General features: G+C 34.8%; 1 protein-coding gene across 1 annotated transcript; it reads right to left on the bottom strand.

The window, feature by feature from the left end:
• Window positions 1–5,408: 5,408 nt before the first annotated feature.
• Window positions 5,409–17,898, bottom strand: LOC150077828 (uncharacterized). The gene is made up of 2 exons (XM_090384375.1): window positions 17,761–17,898; window positions 5,409–6,404 (listed from the first exon to the last, which is right to left on the bottom strand). The coding sequence occupies exons 1-2, from the start codon at window positions 17,896–17,898 to the stop codon at window positions 5,409–5,411; spliced, it is 1,134 nt and encodes a 377-aa protein (XP_090240501.1).
• Between the last annotated feature and the right edge of the window lie 3,290 nt (window positions 17,899–21,188).

Raw genomic sequence — 21,188 nt, forward strand, 5'->3', positions numbered from 1 at the left:
TCCGCATCCTCCGTATTTGGTAGTGATGGGTTCGAACCCTGGTCTAATCAAGAAGCGTGTGCTACGCACTGCTGCTCCTTCCCACCTGGCTACGGAGGCGGCTTTGGAACATATCTAAAGAGAACTGTTGTCAAGGGAAGGGTTTGAATCTAAAAGTGCTAAGTAGGAAATTTTCAGAAGTAATTCTGAAGGTACTTATCATTTTATACTTTTAAAGCATTATTATTCAAGGGCTAGATTAAGGCAGGTGACCACAGAACTGATGAATCAGCAACAGAAAAGAAAGTTGCATGGGGTGAATACAAATTATCAAGGGACACCGAATACTATGACAAGTATAAATTAACCCATAATAAAGGTACTTAGGGACACATAGCACACATGCAGCAAAACAGAGTCTCTAACTAAATGGGGTCCCTAAGTGCCCCCCCACCTTACATGAAAGAGAACATATCAATCCTCATGTTTTTAGAAGCCCTTTTCTCTTTAAAATATGTCTGAAATGAGATCTGGTGGACTGCTGCAAGTGATTTTTCCAGGCATTATATTGTTATTAACATTCTCTATGACCACATTCTAGAAAATTCAGTGACCTTTTCCTTAAATAAAAAGAGGAGAAAAATCTTAAAGAAAGATAGGGTAAGAGAGGTGCAGTTTTTTTGGTGCCTAAAAAAGAATCGAAAAGCCATGATCCCAAAATTAAACTTTACACTGTGGCCCCATAAGAGTTTCTATGATACTGCTTAGGGACTAAGAAATGCTAAGGAAGAAACTGAACTACACAGTTAAAGCTTTGGTAACATCACTGATGATTATACAAAGATAGCTGATGAGCTAAATAAATTTTTTACGTCAATATTCGCTTGAAATTATTCTTTTGGACCTAACAGTACTATCTGCCCAAATAACAAATAAACTTGATGTGCAATTATCATGTTTGAATGTGAAAAAGACAGGAGCTGAAGAGATTTATCCTCTGATATTAAAGAAAGCAATAAATAAAATTCCAAACCTCTATCATGACTAGGACAAAGTCCCACCAGATCAGAAACGTAGAAATGTCTTTTCTGCAATTTATAAAGATTGCAACGGTGTAATGAGTAACTAGAGACTTGTAAGTTTAGCTTCAGCGATAAGGAAAATTAAGAATGAAATCTGCCATTAAAGATGTACTGCCTACGATAAGCTGTTTTGGGGTTAAGAAAGAACTAGATGCAAAGAATAATACTGATATATATTTAGGCTTTTGACACTGTCCCACTGGCGGGAAATTACTACAATGGATAAAAGATTGGTTAAATGGCTGTTGCTCTGAGTGGACCAGGATTGTGAATGGAGCTCCACAGGGTACAGTACTTGGTCCCATATTGTTTCTGATATTTGTTAACAACATTGATGAAGGCATAAATACGCTAGTAAACAATGGTAACCTAAAGGCATGCTGCTCCAACAGTGCTAGGACAGCATACAGAGTTTTTATCTACGGTATACCAGATTGCTTACTAAGGATAAAGAGGTAAATATTCCACTATATAAAGCCTTGGTTAAGCAAAAGCTTGAGTAGTATACGCACATCTGTAACCTCCATTTTAGGAAGGATATGCATTTGTAAAAGGTGCCAGAAAAGAGTAAAAAGGTTAGTTATTGGTATAATAGAGAGAGAAAGATTTTTTTCAAAGTCGAGACATCTCGTCACGACTTTGAAACAACAGTTTGGGGACTTATTAAACAATGGGAATATCTTTTTTTTTTTTGACATGTGTACCACCTGTGAAAAAATGCTTGCATTTGAATTAAGGGCAGTTTACACTGGATATAAGAACATCATCTTTTGGTCAAAAAGTTATTAATGCCATCTAATTTTACAACAGTGAAGACTTATTAAATTTAAGAAAGAGTTGGGCAGATATCTGGATGAAACCAGTGCAGACTGAAGCTGTGCTCATTGTCAAAACAACCTCAACACAATCCTATAATGATTTTTGCAACTATAAAAATACTCAAAACTTCTAAATTTCTATTTTCCATTTATTCTTCTCAAAAATATATTTAAAAGTTTCAAAACAGTGCTAAATCTAAAGTAGCATCTCTTAAAGTAGTATCACTAAAAATGTAATAACTTCTTAAATAAATCCAAACATGAGTAGCCCATTTAAAAATTATTTGCATAAAATAAATAAGATTTCTTCTAAATTTTTATTATTGCCAAAAACAGGAAAAATCATTTTAAAAATAATGTTAATCTTAGTATTCGGACAATCATGATAAATTTAAAAGTAAAGCATATCATTATTTCAAATTTATAACTGCCACTTTGAAATTAAGATCAGCAGCTGGGATATTCCATTTCTTCATTTTCAATGAAAAATTGGGATATCCAATTTGTCATTTAAATTTTACCTTGAATATAAAAAAACTTCACCACTTTTCTGTCACAAACACAGCAGATAACTGATATATTCTATTTTGCTTATATCAGCAGCACTTAATGGTGAACACTGAAACCACCTTAAGCAAATCTGGCCCTGAAAATGTAGAGTAGCAGGATATCTTCCCAAGATTTCAGTTCCCTATAGCAAGTAGCCAAAGAGATGAATAAGCTCTAGAAGAAATTTTATAATCATTCTATACATATGTGAGGCATTTGAAAAGTTTCTGGTCTAGTTTTAAAAGAAAGGAGAAATCTGGAAATTAACTGTCTTTTTTTTTTTTATCCAAAATAATCACCTGTAAGGGCTGATGCTACATTTCCTTATCCTTTATAAACCTTTTACTTATTTTGGTGCTCTAACTTCTCTTCAATCGAAATAATAATAACATCAATATTTGTCACAAAATGTCACCCTTTCTGATGATTTTTTTCAATGCAGAAGAGAATTCGAAGGAGCCAATACCTGAATAGGGTGGGTGTGACAATTTTTAACCTTAAATTGTTGATTGTATCCATTTTTACCTGAACTTCATGACTGAAAATGCTGTCACAGGAAAAGGATCCTTCTAGAGCAGTTCTCATGACATTTGCTCTTTAACTGCTCACAAAATTTTCAGTGGCAAAGAAAGAATAAATGTTCATCTGAAATGGATTTTTCTTTTGAAGGTAATCAATGAATATCAGACCTCCCTGTCCTAAAAAACCGATACCATTACCTTGATAGCATCTTCTAAAATTTGTCATGGTAAGACATTCTTCATGATGTCACTCCATGGACTGTTCTTTGGTCACTCACTGGATCGCAGTAATGAATCCAAGTTTCATCCTATAGTCACCACAATTTGTTGACAAACTTGTCTGAATCTTGGCCATATTTTAGGAGAACTGTCTTTGCACAATTCTTTTTCTCTCTTCTGGTATGCATTACAATCTTTAGATACTCAAAATAGATATCAAATCTGCAACATTTTTCACAATCAACTCTTTATGGACAATTGACAGACTCATATTTGAGAATATAATATGCCTATAATATAGACTCGTATTTAGAGGATATAATATGCCACACCTTTCCTGGATTGTTGAATTGGGCTATAATATATATGTTGTAACCCAATCAAAAAATCTTCCAAAACGTGATCGTGAACAACAAATGTTTTCCATGGTTGATACAATCATGGGTAATCTAGATCTGGATTTGGTGACTTTATGATCCCCTTCTGAATTCATAATTCAGTTCTTGATCATGCTATATGATGGGCAATTACTGTTTAATCTCCCTGCCCCATATCGCCATGGATTTGTTTACTAGACAGCCCTTTAAAAAAGGTACTTCATTATTACTGCAATGGCTCATTTTTGGGAATTTAATGGTTTAAGTGAATGTTTTTTAAACTTTAAAAAATAAAAAAATTTAAATATTATTCTAAATATTAAGTTGCATGCATATAAACATTTGTAATTAATATTATTGTGTTTATTTTATTTTCAAATAATGAAATATATGATAGGTTAGAAACTTTTCAAATACCCTTCACATACAGTTTAGGATGTACACATCCTTCATTTTAAGCATTTTTCTGATTGTGTAAAGAAAGTATTATACAGGATGTTTCAAAATTATACAGAACAAATGTAGGAGCATTTTATAAGAAAAAAGTTCCTACAAATGTATTTTTCAAGTCTATTTCTGGGATATTAAATATTAATAATTAGACAGTACAAAATGTTTCAACACAGTTATGAATAGTGCTGTTCTACTACACAAATCATACCAATTATTCAGTGTGGCAGAGTACATACTAGCAGTGTCAATGTGCTTGTTACTCAAGTTCCAGGTTCCACTATGACTGCATTGTTTACAGAATGGAATTTGTTAAACTTGTTTGTTTTTGCTGAGTTAATTGATATGATTTTAATTATAGTGAAGTTCATAAGAACTCAGTGGCTGCTTTTAATAGATATGCCAAAAAATTTTCACCATATTTTATCAAATCGTAAAATATTTGCTGCTGTAGAAAGATGAGTTACAGAAATGGGTATACTGAAACCATTATGAGTATATACTGTGGGGAAATTTTGATAAACTGCAAATTTTGAAGATAAATACTTCATGCTGTAAAGTAATACTCCTACCACAAGGTTATCAAGGCAACATAACTGTTTCATTTGCAAGAATGTGGAGGATATTAGATGAATAGCAATTGTATCCATCTCACAGTAAGCACATACAAGAATTTTTGCCACAAGATATGAATTTTAAAATCTACATGTCATCCTCAATTTCTCAGACATGTTCTGGTCACAGACAAACTGAGAAAAAAAAAAAAAATCACATTTTTGAAGTTACTGAAGCCATTAAGAATGGTCTTGAAACTATAAGACATTCCTTGTAATCATGGATTTATTGTGCTGAATGCTGCACTGAAAAAAATGGAAGTCACTTTGAAATAACTGCTTTATATGTTTTCCTTTTTAGAGGATTATTTCAGTTTATTAAAACTGAAATAATTTTTTATGTTTTATTTATAATTTGAAATTAATGTTCAATATCTCAGAAATAAAGACTTGAAAAAATTGTTTATAGGAATTTTTTTTTTTTTTTTTTTTGTTATTTTTAGCTGCAGAATATGCTCCAATGTCCCATGCAATTTTGAAACCCTCTGCATAGTCACAAAATATAAAAGATCAGATAAAACATTTCTGAATTCAACAAGCTTGCTAAAATAGTATTCAGGTTTCTCAGAGATAAAAGATTAATCAAAAATTATCGCCATATAACAGGTTTTCAAAGGAAATAAAAGTTTTTAAAGTATTGGTTAAAATATTTTCAAAATATTAAACCGAGTGTGTATATTAGCTTCTAATCTAACTAAAAGAATAAAAATTTTTAAAATGCTTACATAAATTGTACCTTTTTGTTTGCATAGATGTTCAATTTTTTTTTGTTTGTATATGAAAATTAGCTGAATAATATTTAAATAAAAGGCACTTGGGTATGAAATATAAGATATAACTGGAGTTTAGCTGGAAGAGGCAACTTTGGTATATTCTGGAGAAGGACAGAATCTCTGATAATTGTTCGACACATTGAAATTAAAGTAGAGGGTTTTGCAAGGGGTAAAGAGGCAAATACATTTCCAGCATTCCCATCCCACCTCCACAGTTTTATGGAACTGCCACAAGATGTCAGAGATACCCAAATTGTATCATCAATAGTCACTGGTTTACTAAGAATATCAGTGGTTCGATGACATCGTAAGCATGCTAATGATAGGGAATCAAACTGGAGGAGGCAAAATGTTCCCTTCACACATGACAAACAGCTGACAACTAGAAGACCATCTCCGTCATGACTATATCGAAGAGTACTCTGAGAAACTGTACCCTCTTCCTCTGGTTTTCGAAGGCGCAGAGATGATTTGAAGTCTCTTTGACTAATTACTTGAAGTGTTTCTGAATCTATCTTCACTAACTTGCATTTATAACCATATGTATTCACTAAAGAAAGGCACAGCTGATGTCCCTGAGGATGAAAGGCAACACCCTGCCATCGTCGGTCACGCATTGGGATCGTCAGTTCTGTCTCTCCAGAATTAATATTATGCTTATATAAATACATTCTGGACCACTTGTATGGTGTAAGTACTATTTGTGGGAGGCGTAAAATCCAACGAACATACTGTGATGGAGAAAAGGAGCATACAGGTTCCAAATGGCATTCTACTGCTGAGTCTAGTATATCCTTGTAGAAATAGTGAGAAAGATCAGACATTACATTCAGAACTTTTGATTCCCATGTATCTATTAGAATAAATTTCATAAAAGAATCTTTAATAGTGATGTAATTCAGAACAGCATATCGACCATTATAGCCAATACATTGTGGGTACCCTATCATCTGGTCATCTTCATTACACAGTGAAGGAAGAACAACAGTACATGATGCTGCTCCTTGATGTTGCACAGAAATCTAAATAAAATAAATATAAGCTTTAAAAATAGTACAGTGTAACAATTTTTTCAACTCATATTTTTTAAAAAATTTAAATTCTGTTTATTAGTTTTTGTCATTAAAACAAACAATGAAAATGTTATACTGTATGGATAAAAATTTATTTAATAAATAAGCTATTGTGAGCTGCTATAGTAATAATCTTATTTTTAAGCCACATTATTGTATATGTTTCCAGAATGTAAGAGAAGGTATGTTGGTTTAATGAGGAACATCAACATTTTGCCAATACTGCAGAGCATTGACACTCTGAAGAGGGTGTCTACTTATGATTTTACTTTTTTGATACAGGTATTAGTTAACATATTAGCAGTTATGTGAAAATCATTTTAAGCCCTCTCCCCAACTTTTTTTTTTGTTGTTGTCATAGGGAAACTGATTTTTCTAATTAATTCATATTGCTTTCCAAGGTAATTTTTTGCACAGTGCTACAAGTTGACAATGTCATGTATATGATTTTGTATTACTGTAAGGAGACTAAAGGAAGCTGAGAAACTTCCCTCGCTTGATCTGACCTAGCTAGTTATGCAATTCCATTCGCAACTCTTCTATTACAGTCCATCTTGTAAAAGGTACTATGTACAGTGGTCTCAGACAGTTTTTAAATTCTGTACAGTGGGATCAACCGACGGTGTTACCAACAGTAAATTCTAAGTGGAAAGCATTCAAGGAATTAATCATGGATGCTACTAAAAGTTTCATACCTATTAAGAAATATTGTTCAAGGTTTAGGCCTAAATGGTTATCAAATGAACTAATGAGACTCGTGACAGAGAAGAAAAATGCATGGGATGCATATAAATTATCAAGCGATTCAGAAGCCTATGGCAGATATAAGTTAGTCTGTAATCAGGTCACAAAGGAGGTTAGGCAGGTGAAGACAGATTACAAGAAATCTTTGGCAAAAGATGTTAAGAAAAACAGCAAGGATTTCTTTACTTATATAAACTCTAAAAGGAAGGGGATGAATCTGATTGGTCCACTTGATATCGATGGTTTGACTGTTGATGATCCTGCTCAGATAGCAAACAAACTGAATGAGTATTTTGCATCTACATTCACACGTGAGGAGTTAAGGTTTGAAAATGGCAGGTTATCAAATTGTAGCAGGATACTTAATGATTTTGTAATAACTGAGAGCAAAGTGGAGGAGAAATTGTTGAGGTTAAACATAAGAAAGGCACTTGGGGTGGATGGGATCTATCCAGTTATATTAAAGGAGGTGGCAAAGCAACTAAACAAACCCTTAGCCATAATTATGAGAGCATCCTTGGACTCAGGGGAGGTCCCCATGGACTGGAGATGTGCAAATGTATCCCCAATTCACAAAGGGGGACACGAGTAATTACAGACCAGTTAGTTTAACTTCTGTTCCGGTTAAAATAATGGAGTCACTGGTTAAAGATGCATTGCCGGATAATCTAGACAAGACTGCAGCAATAATTCAGACACAGCATGGGTTTGTTAAGGGAACGTCTTGTCTGACAAATTTGATAGGATATTATGATGTGGTTACAAAGAAACTGGATGCAAAAAATAATTTTGATATCATATATTTGGATTTCAGGAATGCTTTTGACACTGTTGCGCATGGAAGACTATTGTACAAATTGGAGCAGAATGGTATGAAGGGCAAGTTGCTACAATGGATAAAAGGATGGTTGAGTGGGAGAAGACAGAGGGTGGTAATCAATGGGTGCTGCTCTTCGTGGACTAATGTTATTAGTGGAGTCCCACAGGATTCAGTGTTGGGTCCACTGTTTTGTATATTTATCAATGATATTGATGAAGGTATATCAGGCTTAGTGTCGAAGTTTGCAGATGATACAAAGGTTGGCAGGGTTGTTAATGACAGTAATGGCAGTGTGCTACTGCAACAGGATCTAGATAATTTGGGCAGATGGGCTAAGAAGTGGCAACTTTAACCTTGACAAATGCAAAGTACTGCAAGGGTTGAAGTAACCCTTGTAGGTAGAAAGAATTTGTTTTGTAGAGATGGGATACACTTAAACAAAGGTGGTGCAAAAGTTTTTGCCAGTATTATTGAGGATACCTTTAAGGTTCGGGAGAAATGCTAGTTAGGGGGAGGATGTGGGTAATACTGACACATGTTCATCTGATAATATCGGTCAAAGTAACTCTTGCACATACCTCAAGAGTTCTTATCTGTTACCCCAACTGGACATATTATCTAGATGTTCTGGGGGTAGAAACGTTTCAAGTGAGTGGGTAGCTAATGCCAGGGAAGAGAGCCTAAAAAACTTCAAGGATTGTGTTAGGGTTGTTAAATATACAAGAACAGTAAGTCTTAATTGTATATATAGTAATGTTAGAAGTGTCGTCAATAAAATGAGCAAATTCGAACTGCTGGTTGAAACAAGTAACACGGACATAATAGGGCTTACGGAGACGTGGTGCCACCCGGAAATTGGGGATGATGAGTTTCAGCATGGCTTGTATAATGTATTTAGGAAGGATAGGGTAGATAGAAGGGGTGATGGGGTAATGCTTCTTATCAGAAGCAGCCTGAGTGCGATGATAGCTTTCCCGGATTCAGACGTTTCCTGTGCTAGTATAGAATCTGTATGGTGTGAGATAGTTGGAAACAAAGGTATAATGCGAGTCAGACCAGATTGTGAAGATTATGACGAAAGCCTCTACATGCAAATGGAATGGGAAAGTAAGTGTCAATGTCTTATTATGGGTGATTTCAATTTGCCTCTAATTGATTGGAGTAAATGGGAAGGAAACTCGACATGGGGAACAAAATTTTTAAATCAACTAGATGTCTATTATTTGTATCAACATGTCAGGGAAAGTACTAGAGAAAAGAATATCCTAGACATCATCATCATCCATGAATCAGATGACATAACAGGGCTGACAGTAGAGGAACCAGTAGCAGGAAGTGATCACGGAGTTCTACGGTGGATGATGATGAGAGAGGTTAATAACAAATAATAGACATCAACTAGATGTCTATTATTTGTATCAACATGTCAGGGAAAGTACTAGAGAAAAGAATATCCTAGACATCATCATCATCATCATCCATGAATCAGATGACATAACAGGGCTGACAGTAGAGGAACCAGTAGCAGGAAGTGATCACGGAGTTCTACGGTGGATGATGATGAGAGAGGTAGCAGCAGTAAAAGGCAAAGGAATGGGTTTTAATTTCAGAAAAGGAAATTATGATGCCTTAAGGTACTACATGGCCTCTATTAACTGGGTAGATATCACACAGAGAATTAATACATTTGAACTGTGGTATGCTTTTAAAACATTAATCACAGATGCCTTGAATGCGTATATTTACCATTAAAAAAAAAAATACTCCACGAGGAGGGTTCCAAGTTGGATGAATAGTGAAGTTTCCACATTACTTGAGCAGAAAAAGGTAGCATGGAAAGGTTACAGAGCAATAAAAAGTACTGAAGCCAATAACAGCTACAAGATGATCTCTAATAGAGCCACAGAAAAGGTTCGACAGGCAAAGGCAGTTTATGAGAAATCACTAGCAAACAGAGCAAAGAGGGGTGGATAAGGAATTCTTCACATATATAAATGCCAAGAAGAGCAGGACAAACCAGATCGGACCTTTACATAATGGAAAGGGGATAGTATTAAATACACCAGTTGCCGTTGCAGATGAACTCAATAGTTATTTTGCATCGATATTTACAAATGAAAAACCATTTGTGGCAATGGGAAATTGTGGGAGCAAAGTTGAAAAATATGTAATTAATGATATTTAAATTTCGCAAGATTATTTAATTGTTTGTTTGTTATTTGGTTTTTAGGAGCATTAGCAACTAAGGCTATATTGTTCCGGGATATGCGGTGGTCATTCCCTGACCTTTCCGCATCCTCCGTATTTGGTGGTGACGGGCTCGAACCCCGGTCTAATCAAGAAACGTGTTCTATGTACTGCTGCTCCTGCCCACCTGGCTATGGAGGCACCAGATTATTTAATGAAAAACCTGTCGAGCCTGCAGGCCAGTAAGGCTCCTGGAGTTGATGGAATATACCCTATAATCTTAAGGGAGGCGGCAAGTGAATGCATTGAACCATTGAGACTAATTATGCAAGCATCACTAGACTCTGGGGAGATTCCCTTGGATTGGAAAAGTGCCAATGTATCTCCCATACATAAGGATCGCTCTGAGAGTGAAGTGGAAATTATCGACCTGTCAGTCTGACTTCAGTGGTGGGGAAAATCATGGAGGCAATGATCAAGGGTGGAATTCAGGATCATTTGGATCGAATTGAAATTCTCAAGGATACTCAGCATGGTTTTGTAAAGGGAAAATCATGTTTAACAAATCCGGTTCGCTATTTTGAAAGGGTCACCCACGAGCTGGATTTAGGGAATAATTTCGACATTGTTTATTTAGATTTCAGCAAAGCATTTGACTCAGTCCCACATGAGCGGTTGCTTTATAAGCTGGAAAAGGTTGGAATCACTGGGAAAATCCTTAGATGGATAGCAGGATGGCTTCAGGGCAGGAGGCAGAGGGTTATGATAAATGGCTATTCCTCAGATTGGGTTGATGTAAGAAGTGGGGTTCCCCAAGGATCAGTATTAGAACCACTGTTGTTTTTAATAATCATAAACGACATCGATGAAGGGATAGAGGGCTTGACGTCTAAATTTGCAGATGATGTTAAAATTGGTAGAGTAGTTAACGATCACTGTCAAGCTGAGCTTCTTCAGAGAGACCTAGATAGACTTCAGGAATGGTCAGAAAAATGGCAGCTATGCTTTAATCCAACAAAGTGTAAGGTATTACACCTGGGAAACAGTAATCCCAAAATAACTTATTCACTTGGTGGAGTTCAACTAAACCCATTACTGGAGGAAAGGGACTTGAGTGTTACGATACGGTCAGACATGAAATTCTCTGAGCATTATAAACAGGTTGCAAGGAAGGTTCATGGTGTTCTATGGATGATCTATCGAACTTTTGCAAGTAGAGATAGGGACGTGATAATCCCATTATATAAGGTTTATGTTAGACCACACTTGGAATACTGTGTTCAAGTATGGAGACCGCACCTAAAGAAAGACATCGAGCTTCTCGAAAGGGTGCAAAGACGGGTAATCCACCTGGTGAGATCGGAAAAAGTGCGGCCTTATGAAGAAAGACTTCAAATATATGGGTTGCAGAATTTGGAAACTAGACACCTTAGAGGAGATTTGATTGAGGTTTTTAAGGCTCTGAGAAGCATCAGTAAAATGAATGAGGAAGAAATTTTCAAGATTATAAATGATGCTAGAACTAGGGGACATAAATTCAAGTTACCGGGGGAAATGTTTAGATTGGATTGCAGGAAGTTTTATTTTAGCCAGAGAGTTATAAATTACTGGAACAAGTTGCCTACATGGGTGGTAGAGGCGGACAGTTTGGGAAAATTCAAAGGTCATCTGGATAGTACCTTCGGGTGAGGGAAGCACATAGGATAATAGGTTTAATTTCCTTTTTTTTAATTAATTATTATTATTTATTTATTTATTATTATTTTTTTATCATTGTTTTATTCAGCTTTTTTTTTTTTTTTTTTTGGCTGGTGCAGCATAAGCCATAGGCTTTCTTGCACCATGCGGCCATTACTAATACTAATCCCAGAGAAACGTACCGACTGTGTGGTACTACACTTAAGGTGGTAGAAAATGAAAAAGACCTGGGAGTAATTGTGCAGTCAGATATGAAGTTTTCATAGCAATGCAGACAGGCTGCCAGGGCAGGTCATGGGGTTTTGTCAATGATATATAGGAATTTTGCTAGCAGGGAAAAGGAGGTGGTGATTGTCCCTCTACATAAGGCAATGGTCAGGCTACACCTTGAGTACTGCGTACAGGTCTGGTGGCCTCATTTTAGGAAGGATGTAGATTTGCTTGAGCGTGTACAGAGAAGGACAACAAGATTGGTGAGGGGAATGAAGGGATCCTCTTACCAAGAGAGGCTTAAGTTCTGCAAATTGCAGTGGCTGGAGATTAGGCACCTGTGCAGTGATCTGATTGACGTGTATATGGGTTGAGCACGCTGAATTCTGATGGGATTCTTCCACTTGTTCAGATTACAAAGCTAAGGGGGCATAAATTCAAATTAAGGAAAGACAGATATAGAATAGATGTGTGGAAATTTGCCTTTAGCCAGCGGGTGGTTAATTGCTGGAACAAACTTCCATCTGTCGTTGTGGAAGTTGATAGGTTAAATAAATTTGAGGAACTGGACAGGCATTTGGAGGGAATGGTGTGTTTTTTTTTTTTGGCTGATGCTGCATAAGCTCATCACATGCCACTACTACTATTAGTAATAATAATTATTCCGTCAAAAATGCAATAAGAGAATTACAAACAAAATTAGACAACCATCCTGACAGATATCATATTATGCATGAAACCAATATTATTTTCAATTCCCAATTAAATTGTAAACCTAACATTAGCCAACAACAATTATTTAATATTCACAAGCTAATGGAGAACCCTAACATAATAGTACAGAAAGCAGACAAAAGGACACACTGTTGCAATCATGGATAAAACTACAAAATATTACACATTCTTTCAGACACCACCACTTATAGGATAGACGACACTTACAGTATTACAAGAATTCAAAATAAATTAGATGGTATATTAAGGAGACTTAGAGCTGACAAACAAATCAGTCTTCACACTCTTCAACAGATAGGTATTCGTAGCAATATTCTATCTCACATATTCGGAATCACTAAACTTCACAAACAAGGTTACCCATTAGGACCAATAGTTTCTTTTAAAAATTCTGCCTTTGCCAATCTCTCTACATTCTTTGTTAAAATTAGATCACCTCTCATGAAGTTTTCTCAATTTAGAGTATATAACACTAAACAGGCCCACGAACACATAACTTCTGTTATGTGTTCGTGGCCTGTTTATGTCTTCTTCATTTCAGATCATATTTTAGCATCATTTTAGCATCATCTTCTGTTATGTCTTCTTCATTTCAGATCATATTTTAGCATCATTTGATGTCGTCTCCTCATACACAAATGTACACATTGAGTCTACCTTACAAGCTTTGAGACAGTTACTCATAACTGATGACACTTTAATCAAGCATACAAACTTGAATGTAAATAGTATCATAGAACTTATATTGCTTCTATAAAGCAAAACATTTCCGTTTTCAAAACAAGGTTTATGAACAGATATATGGCCTCCCTGTGGGCCTGGGAATCTCGGCCCCTTTGTCCAAGATCTATCTAGCCTCAATTGAGCAACAAGTACTCCAACCGTTTCCTTTAAATATCAAGTTATACACGAGATATGCTGACGACATATTACCGATAGGCAACAAGTCAACCATTGATACACTTCTTAATACATTCAATACCATACATGAGAGGCTTAAGTACACTCTCAAAGTGGAAACAGAATAAAATCAACTTCCTTAACCTTACCATATACAAAACAGAAACAAGGTTAGCCACTAAAATCTATAGGAAAAGCACACATACGAGTAAATATTTACATTTTTATTCACACCATGCATTAGACATCAAAAGTGCAGTTTTCTACAATCAAATTTATAATGCCATTAAATAAAGTTCCACACATGAAGATTTATCTATTGAGTTACAATATCTCACAGAGAGATTCATAGCCAGGAAATATCCACCACAATTAATTAGAGAAACCATCTCCAAAGCTGAATATAGAATTAACAACCCAAATAAATTAAACAGTGATAAGAAACTGGGAATTCACGTTGTCCTCCCTTTCATAATCAATACTCTAAATGACTTCGCCAAGTTTTTATGAACACAGATATAACGCTGATGTTTTCATCATACAACAAACTGGGTTCTAAGTCCAACACATACAAAGAGACAAGTATTTGAAGCGAGACTTTAATAATAACATCATATATTTGATTAGATGCCAATCAGCCTGTTACATAGGAAGTACTATAGCAAAATTTGGCACTTCCAAGACATCTAATACACGTGCATATTATCACTTCAACAGTTTCAAAACCAACCAAATAGATACAGAACTCACACAACATGTCCATTCCTGTAATTACGATCCGTTAATTAATTCAGCAATTACAGTTATTAAATTGAATTCCGATTACAAAATCCTTCAACACGAAGCTCTCGTTATCAAATGTTTTCAGCAATACACTTCATTAAATGTGTTAAATGCTAAACTCCCCATAAAGCTATCCCCGATTTGGAACTTAACACAATTCTAAATTTCAGCATGTACTGAACTGCATCACGGGAAATAAACTTTATTTAAATACTTCACGTTGTCTATCACGCAATACTAACTGAAGGCGCAAAGTTCGAAAGTCGTCGGTTTACAACTATTAGCTTTTTTCATCAACTACTTACTTACCTTATCAGTGTTGTTGTTGTTATTTCTTTTTTAGGAGCATTAGCAACTAAGGCCATATTGCTCCAGGGATATGTGGTGGTCATTCCCTGACCTTTCCACATCCTCCATATTTGGTGGGCCTTATCAGTGTTAACACACAGGTCTTATATATGAGAAGTATCTTGATTATTTTAAATTGTAATCATAATTACAACCACACAACAGCCATGTTCCATTCATATTATTTAAGTTTCTAAATCACACAACCATGCTTCTTTAATTTTCATTACACCCAAACGGATTATATGAGGTGAGTACTGTAAAGTAAGCTTTTTGCTATTTTAAAATTACTGCAATAATCTAAAATATGTCTAAACATCTATATGGATGTACAACAGGAGTAGAATTCGTATTAGATAGAGTAAGTGAAAAGTAGCTTTAAAACTTTAAAGATTTGTAAATATGTTCACTAAGTTCAACATATGTTGACAGTGGTTAAAAACAGACAAAGTTGGAGTTTTTGTGCTTATTTTTTATTTATTGCTGTAGTGCAAACAAAAATGGTGATACACTGGTGCAGAAAGAGCATAATGTATTTTTTGGATTGAATAATGAAGTCTACAGCACAAGTTAAGAGGAAATTCATAAGGTTTGGCAAAACTTCACCATGCATATATTTGATTTACAAATAAATAAGACTTATAGCTACTAGATGTTCTGTGCGCCATGGAAAGGCCAGTGGGCTTACTGTAAGTGAGTATCTTCATCTATAGTCCTCAAAATCGACATATTTGACTAGCACAGAACTTGATGTACCAAAAAAGACTGCGTGTTGTGTATGCAGGTACATCTAAACCCATACAAGCTGTAGACGGCAAACACCATTATGGCTGATAACAATGTTAGATATTCCGTATGGAAACATTTACCAAGATGGTAGAAGATGAAAGATGCTTAAACATTTTGTTCAGCAATTAATGAGTGTATATTTCACACGACAGGCTCAGATCAGATCAGGAATACAAAACATGAAGGTATTGGGAGATGAACCTTCAAAATGCATCTGAGACAGTCCCAAAGTTAGTGTTTTGTGCTGAAAGTTGCCAAAGAGTGCACAGCGAATTCATCACAGAAATAACAATCACTGGCACTCATGTATTGAAACATGATGGAGAATTATCTGCTCCAGCAAATTTCTATGGATGATCCCTGAAATCATGTGCTCTTCCAACAAGATGGCATACTCTCTCACTTCCATAATGATGTTCAAAGCTGTTTGGATCTCCAACTTTCAGATAGAAATGAGGAGTGCACAGGTCTAATTCTGTGGCTAGATCATTCACTAGCCCTATACATAGTGTTATGTACAGAACCAGTTACACAAGCCTCACCTGTCAACTAATGTAAATGACATAGTGTAAAAAAAAAACATTATGGAAAGCCTAAAGTCTTGAAACTTTATTAAACACGTTGGGCAGACAACTTGTGTAGTCAAGACCTGCTAATTTTCATAAAATTGGACAAATGCTAATTTATTGCGATTTTTTCTTGTAGAGGATCTGTGTTCTCATTTTGAATTTAAAATCAATCTTGTGGATTTTAACCAAATAGGATAGTAGAGGCTATTAAGAAGTATTTTTGGAATTTTTAAAAATTTTAGAAATATATTTTAAGGAAGGAATTCTCTTACCTGATATTTTTTTCAGGAATGGCTGCAACCGAGTGAGATGTAATTAGAATAGTATTGTAATTAAATAAACCTAGTAAGAGGATGACGGAATAAAAGCAAGCTTTGATCCTAAATTCATGCATGGGGAAACAACAGAAATATAAAGGGAGGTGATTTCCTGAAGCTTGATGAGGGCTTTTCATTTATACCATCTTCAAAGGGGCTAATAGCCTTTTCTTAATAGCCTATACTATCCTATTTGGTTAAAATTCACAAGAACGATTTTAAATTCAAAATGAGAACACAGATCCTCTACAAGAAAAAAATCACAATAAATTAGCATTTGTCTGATTTTACGAAAATTAGCAGATCTCGACTACACAAGTTGTCTGCCCAACATGTCTAATGTAAATGACTTGAAAAAAAAAGAATCACTGAAGCAGCTGATAGTTATACAAGTCACGGCTGACAAGAGGTTAATTACTGTTGAGATGTGCCACATTACTGCTGGAAGTCATATTGAAATATTGTAACTGTTACTTCCAATGCAACTTTTCAGTTTGTACTAATTTTACCTTAGTACAATCTTGCTTCTATGTAAACATTAAAATATTATATAAGGCGCCAAATATGTGGAGGCACCTCCGTAGTCAGGTGGGCAGGAGCAGCAGTGCGTAGCACACGCTTTTTGATTAGCTCGGGGTTCGAGCCTGTGCCCACCAAATACGGAGGATGCGGAAAGGTCTGGGAATGACCACCGCATATCCCCGGAGCAATATGGCCTTAGTTGCTAATGCTCCTAAAAACCAAAAAACAAACAAACAAACCAAATATGTGAAGCTACTTTTGACCTGCCCTGTAACCTTATTAGTGACATCAGTAACAAGTGACATCATTAATGCAAATACTTGAAGTAATTTAAATGCTAATTAGCTTTGATTAAGATATAAATAGAAAACTCTGTTATCAAGTGCAAAAAATTAAAAAATTTTTTCTTGTAAAATAGTCATAATTCAGCAATTAACCCATTGGCAGGTGTGCAGATATTATTTTGGCTCCATTTTCTTTTTGAATTTAAAGTGTTCTGTCCACCAAGCAGTAAATGTTATGCATCAAGAAGAAATTTCCACTCTGTTTTTTTAATTAAAAATTTGAGAAGCTGTTTTGAATAGAGCCACAATGATGTAACTTGCCCATGAGTTCTTGTGCTTCTGACAGCAGGTTAAGTAATGTTCATTAAATATTACATCAGGACATACACTTCAACTTACCTTGTCATCTACTACCTGCCTAAGTTTTTTAAATTTTATTTCTAAAATCTGTGAGGTATCTGCTTTGGACATATTTATGAGACTTAATGTATCACCAATCAAGTTTGTGTGAAGACTGCTACTTAATGGCAAAGACATTTTTCTAAATAAAATGTAACTTGGTCTTCTAATAAAAGAATATCACACTTTCATGCTGCAGTACAAGATTTTTAAAAGCATATCAATCTGTAAAGATAAAATAAAAATTGAAAAGGATAGTTGATAAAAATACATAAAAAATATACAACAGTATTGAACTAAGAAAAAATATTATGCACTTTTCAAAAATAATCAAGAATAACAATTTCATTGACAAAATTACACTGTGCATTAGCTATTTACTAAATTTACTAAAAAGGCAAAGTAGAAAGGAAACAAATAAGTCTATTATAGATTTCTGAAAAAAGCAGCTGATGAACTAGGGAGGGTCTAATAATGCAATAAACAAAAACAGTAGAAGATAAAAAAACAAATTAATATTTATAAAATGTATATACAGGGTGTTTCAAAATTATGTATACATACTTTAAAACTTTATAATGAACAATATGCACAAATTTAATTTTCTTCAACTCATTTTGTAGCTTAAAAATAGACAATTTTTTTACAATAATTTAATTTTTGTTTTATTTTATAGATACCTCTAAAACGAGGAGAGTACCCAATTAAGTTTTGAAGAAAGGAAAGCAATTATAAAATGGTATTGGAAATATGAAAATGTCAATGAAGTTCAGCATGCTTGGAAATCACGATATGGTACAAAAGCATCTACACGTTTTAACAATTACTCATTTGCAGGATAAATTTGAGGGGCATGGAACCATTGCGAATATCAATAACTTAGCATGTGGCAGGAAGAAAACATCCAGAAGTAACGAAAACACTGAAGCCGTAAGAAATGCAACCTTGTGCATCCCAAGAAAATCAACAAGACTGTTCACAAGAGCTAAGTTTAAACCATACATGCGTTTTTAGAATGATGAAGGAATTAAACTTTAAGTCATTTATACCTCAATTAGGGCATGCACTCCAGGAAGATGATTAGGATCAACGATTGCAATTTTATGAGCAATACATTAAAAAAAAAATGGTGAAAAGCATGCTTTTCAGGATACTATTGTGTGGTCAAATGAGGTCACATTTAAAAAAAAAAGGCCATATAAATCATCACAGTTGTGTACTGGGTCACTGAAAATTCACACATCACTCTACAGAAAGATGTCAATCTACCAGGCATTACTGTGTGGATGGGTGGCGCCTCCATAGCCAGGTGGGCAGGAGCAGCAGTGCATAGCACACGCTTCTTGATTAGACCGGGGTTCGAGCCTGTGACCACCAAATATGGAGGATGCGGAAAGGTCAGGGAATGACCACCATATATCCACAGAGCAATATGGCCTTAGTTGCTAATGCTCCTAAAAACCAAAATAACAACAATAACTGTGTGGATGAGGCTCTCTTCATGTGGAATAATTGGTCCCTATCGATTTAATGGCACTGTTAATGAAAAAAATTATCTGGACACGTTGAGGGATTGTGCTGTATAAAATCAGAGACATGTTTGCAGATACACTGGTTATATTTTCTGATTATAATATTGGTATTATGGTATATTTTTAACAAGATGGTGCACCTCAACACATACAGCTGTGTGCTATCTTGACATTCATATTCATTATCTTGACAATGAATTTCATGATCACTGGATAGGTTGTCGAGGGAGCACTTCGGAATATACTCCAAGGTCGCCAGATCTCACCCCTTTAGATTTTTTTGCTTGGGGATACTTGAAAAATCTGGTTTACAGTCACAAACTGCACACATTACAGGAACTGTGGATGAAATTCAACAAGAAGCAGAAAACATTTCACCCAATTTATGCATTTAAGTATGTAGATCTGTTGAAGATAGATGCTACTCATGCATTAATATTGATTGAGGGCATTTTGAACAATTAAAGTTTTATTGTTGTAAAAAAAATTGTTGTTTGTCTTCAAAGTATCAAAAAAAATTACAAAATATATTGTTCATTAAATATAAATTTTTAAAGTGTGTATACATAATTTTGAAACACCCTGTGTATAATAAAGACAACATTTACATGGCAATAAAAAGGAAATTAGATTTAATAGAGAGGACTATTGAAAAAAAAAAATAATAATATATATATATATACACATACATACATACATATACACACACACACTTAATCATGATACAAACAAAAGAAAGGGAGAAAGAAGTAAATACATACTTTATCAAATGAAAATAATTATATTTTCAAAAGTAAAATTGACCCAAGGGTCAAAATGAGAAACAAAGAAATACAACTAGAACATAAAATGATTGCAGACAGTTTGTTGTTACTAACAGGTTTCATAATGTGCTCTTCTGTGAGTCCCTACTTTCATTTTATTTTATCATCATTCCACTGTTCCTTCCTGATACTTTGCTTCCTAGTTTCAAATTTTTTTTTTACCCACATCTTTCTTGTTAAATTACATATTTAACATGTTGAGTGTCACATGACTGACAGTGGGGCATTTCTTTCTTTCTTAGACAAAAAGTCTGCATAATCACCTTTAGCACTGTGTGCCCATCAATAAGCATGATTTACAGATGTTTTGCATATACCAGTCAAATGTCTGGTCCACCAGTGCATCAGTAATTTATTTCTATGGCAATTTGTCAGACTCTTTTGATGTACTTCAAGTGCACACTACCCATAAAGTTGGTTTTTTTGTGAGGTATCTTCAACAAGAGCTCAAATTTATTGTGGCTTATTATTTTATACACTAATGAGCTAATATTAGAGCTGGAAAAGGAATTAGAAAATGTGAATTGGAATATCATCGGTTTGGCTGAAACAAGAAGAAGAAATGAATCACTTATAAGTTTATCAAGTGGAAATCTGCTGTACACCAATGGAAACAGTGAAAGGAGTGAAGGTGGAGTTGGGTTTCTGGTCCATAAAGATTTTAAAAACAACATTTTGGAATTCAAAAGTACATCACCAAGGGTGTCAAGACTAATACTCAAGATTTCTAAGAGGTACAAGCTAAAGATTATAATGATTTATGCACCAACATCGAGCCATGATGATGAAGAGGTTGAAGAAATGTACACTGAAATTGAGAGTCTTCTAGATGAGCAGAAAACCCACTACACTATTATTATGGGGGACTTCAATGCTAAGGTTGGAAAAAGGCAAAACAGCGCAGAAAGAGGAACTATAGGAAATTTTGGAATTGGTGAAAGAAATAAAAGAGGTGAAAGACTTGTGGAATTTGCAGAATCTCAAGGAATGTCAGTAATGAACACTTTTTTCAAGAAAAGGGTGAACAGAAAGTGGACATGGAAGAGTCCAAATGGATTAACAACTAATGAAA

The sequence above is a fragment of the Mastigoproctus giganteus genome, chromosome 11, assembly GCF_048544385.1.
Source record: "Mastigoproctus giganteus isolate SK-2022 chromosome 11, ASM4854438v1, whole genome shotgun sequence".
Taxonomy (NCBI): domain Eukaryota; kingdom Metazoa; phylum Arthropoda; class Arachnida; order Uropygi; family Thelyphonidae; genus Mastigoproctus; species Mastigoproctus giganteus.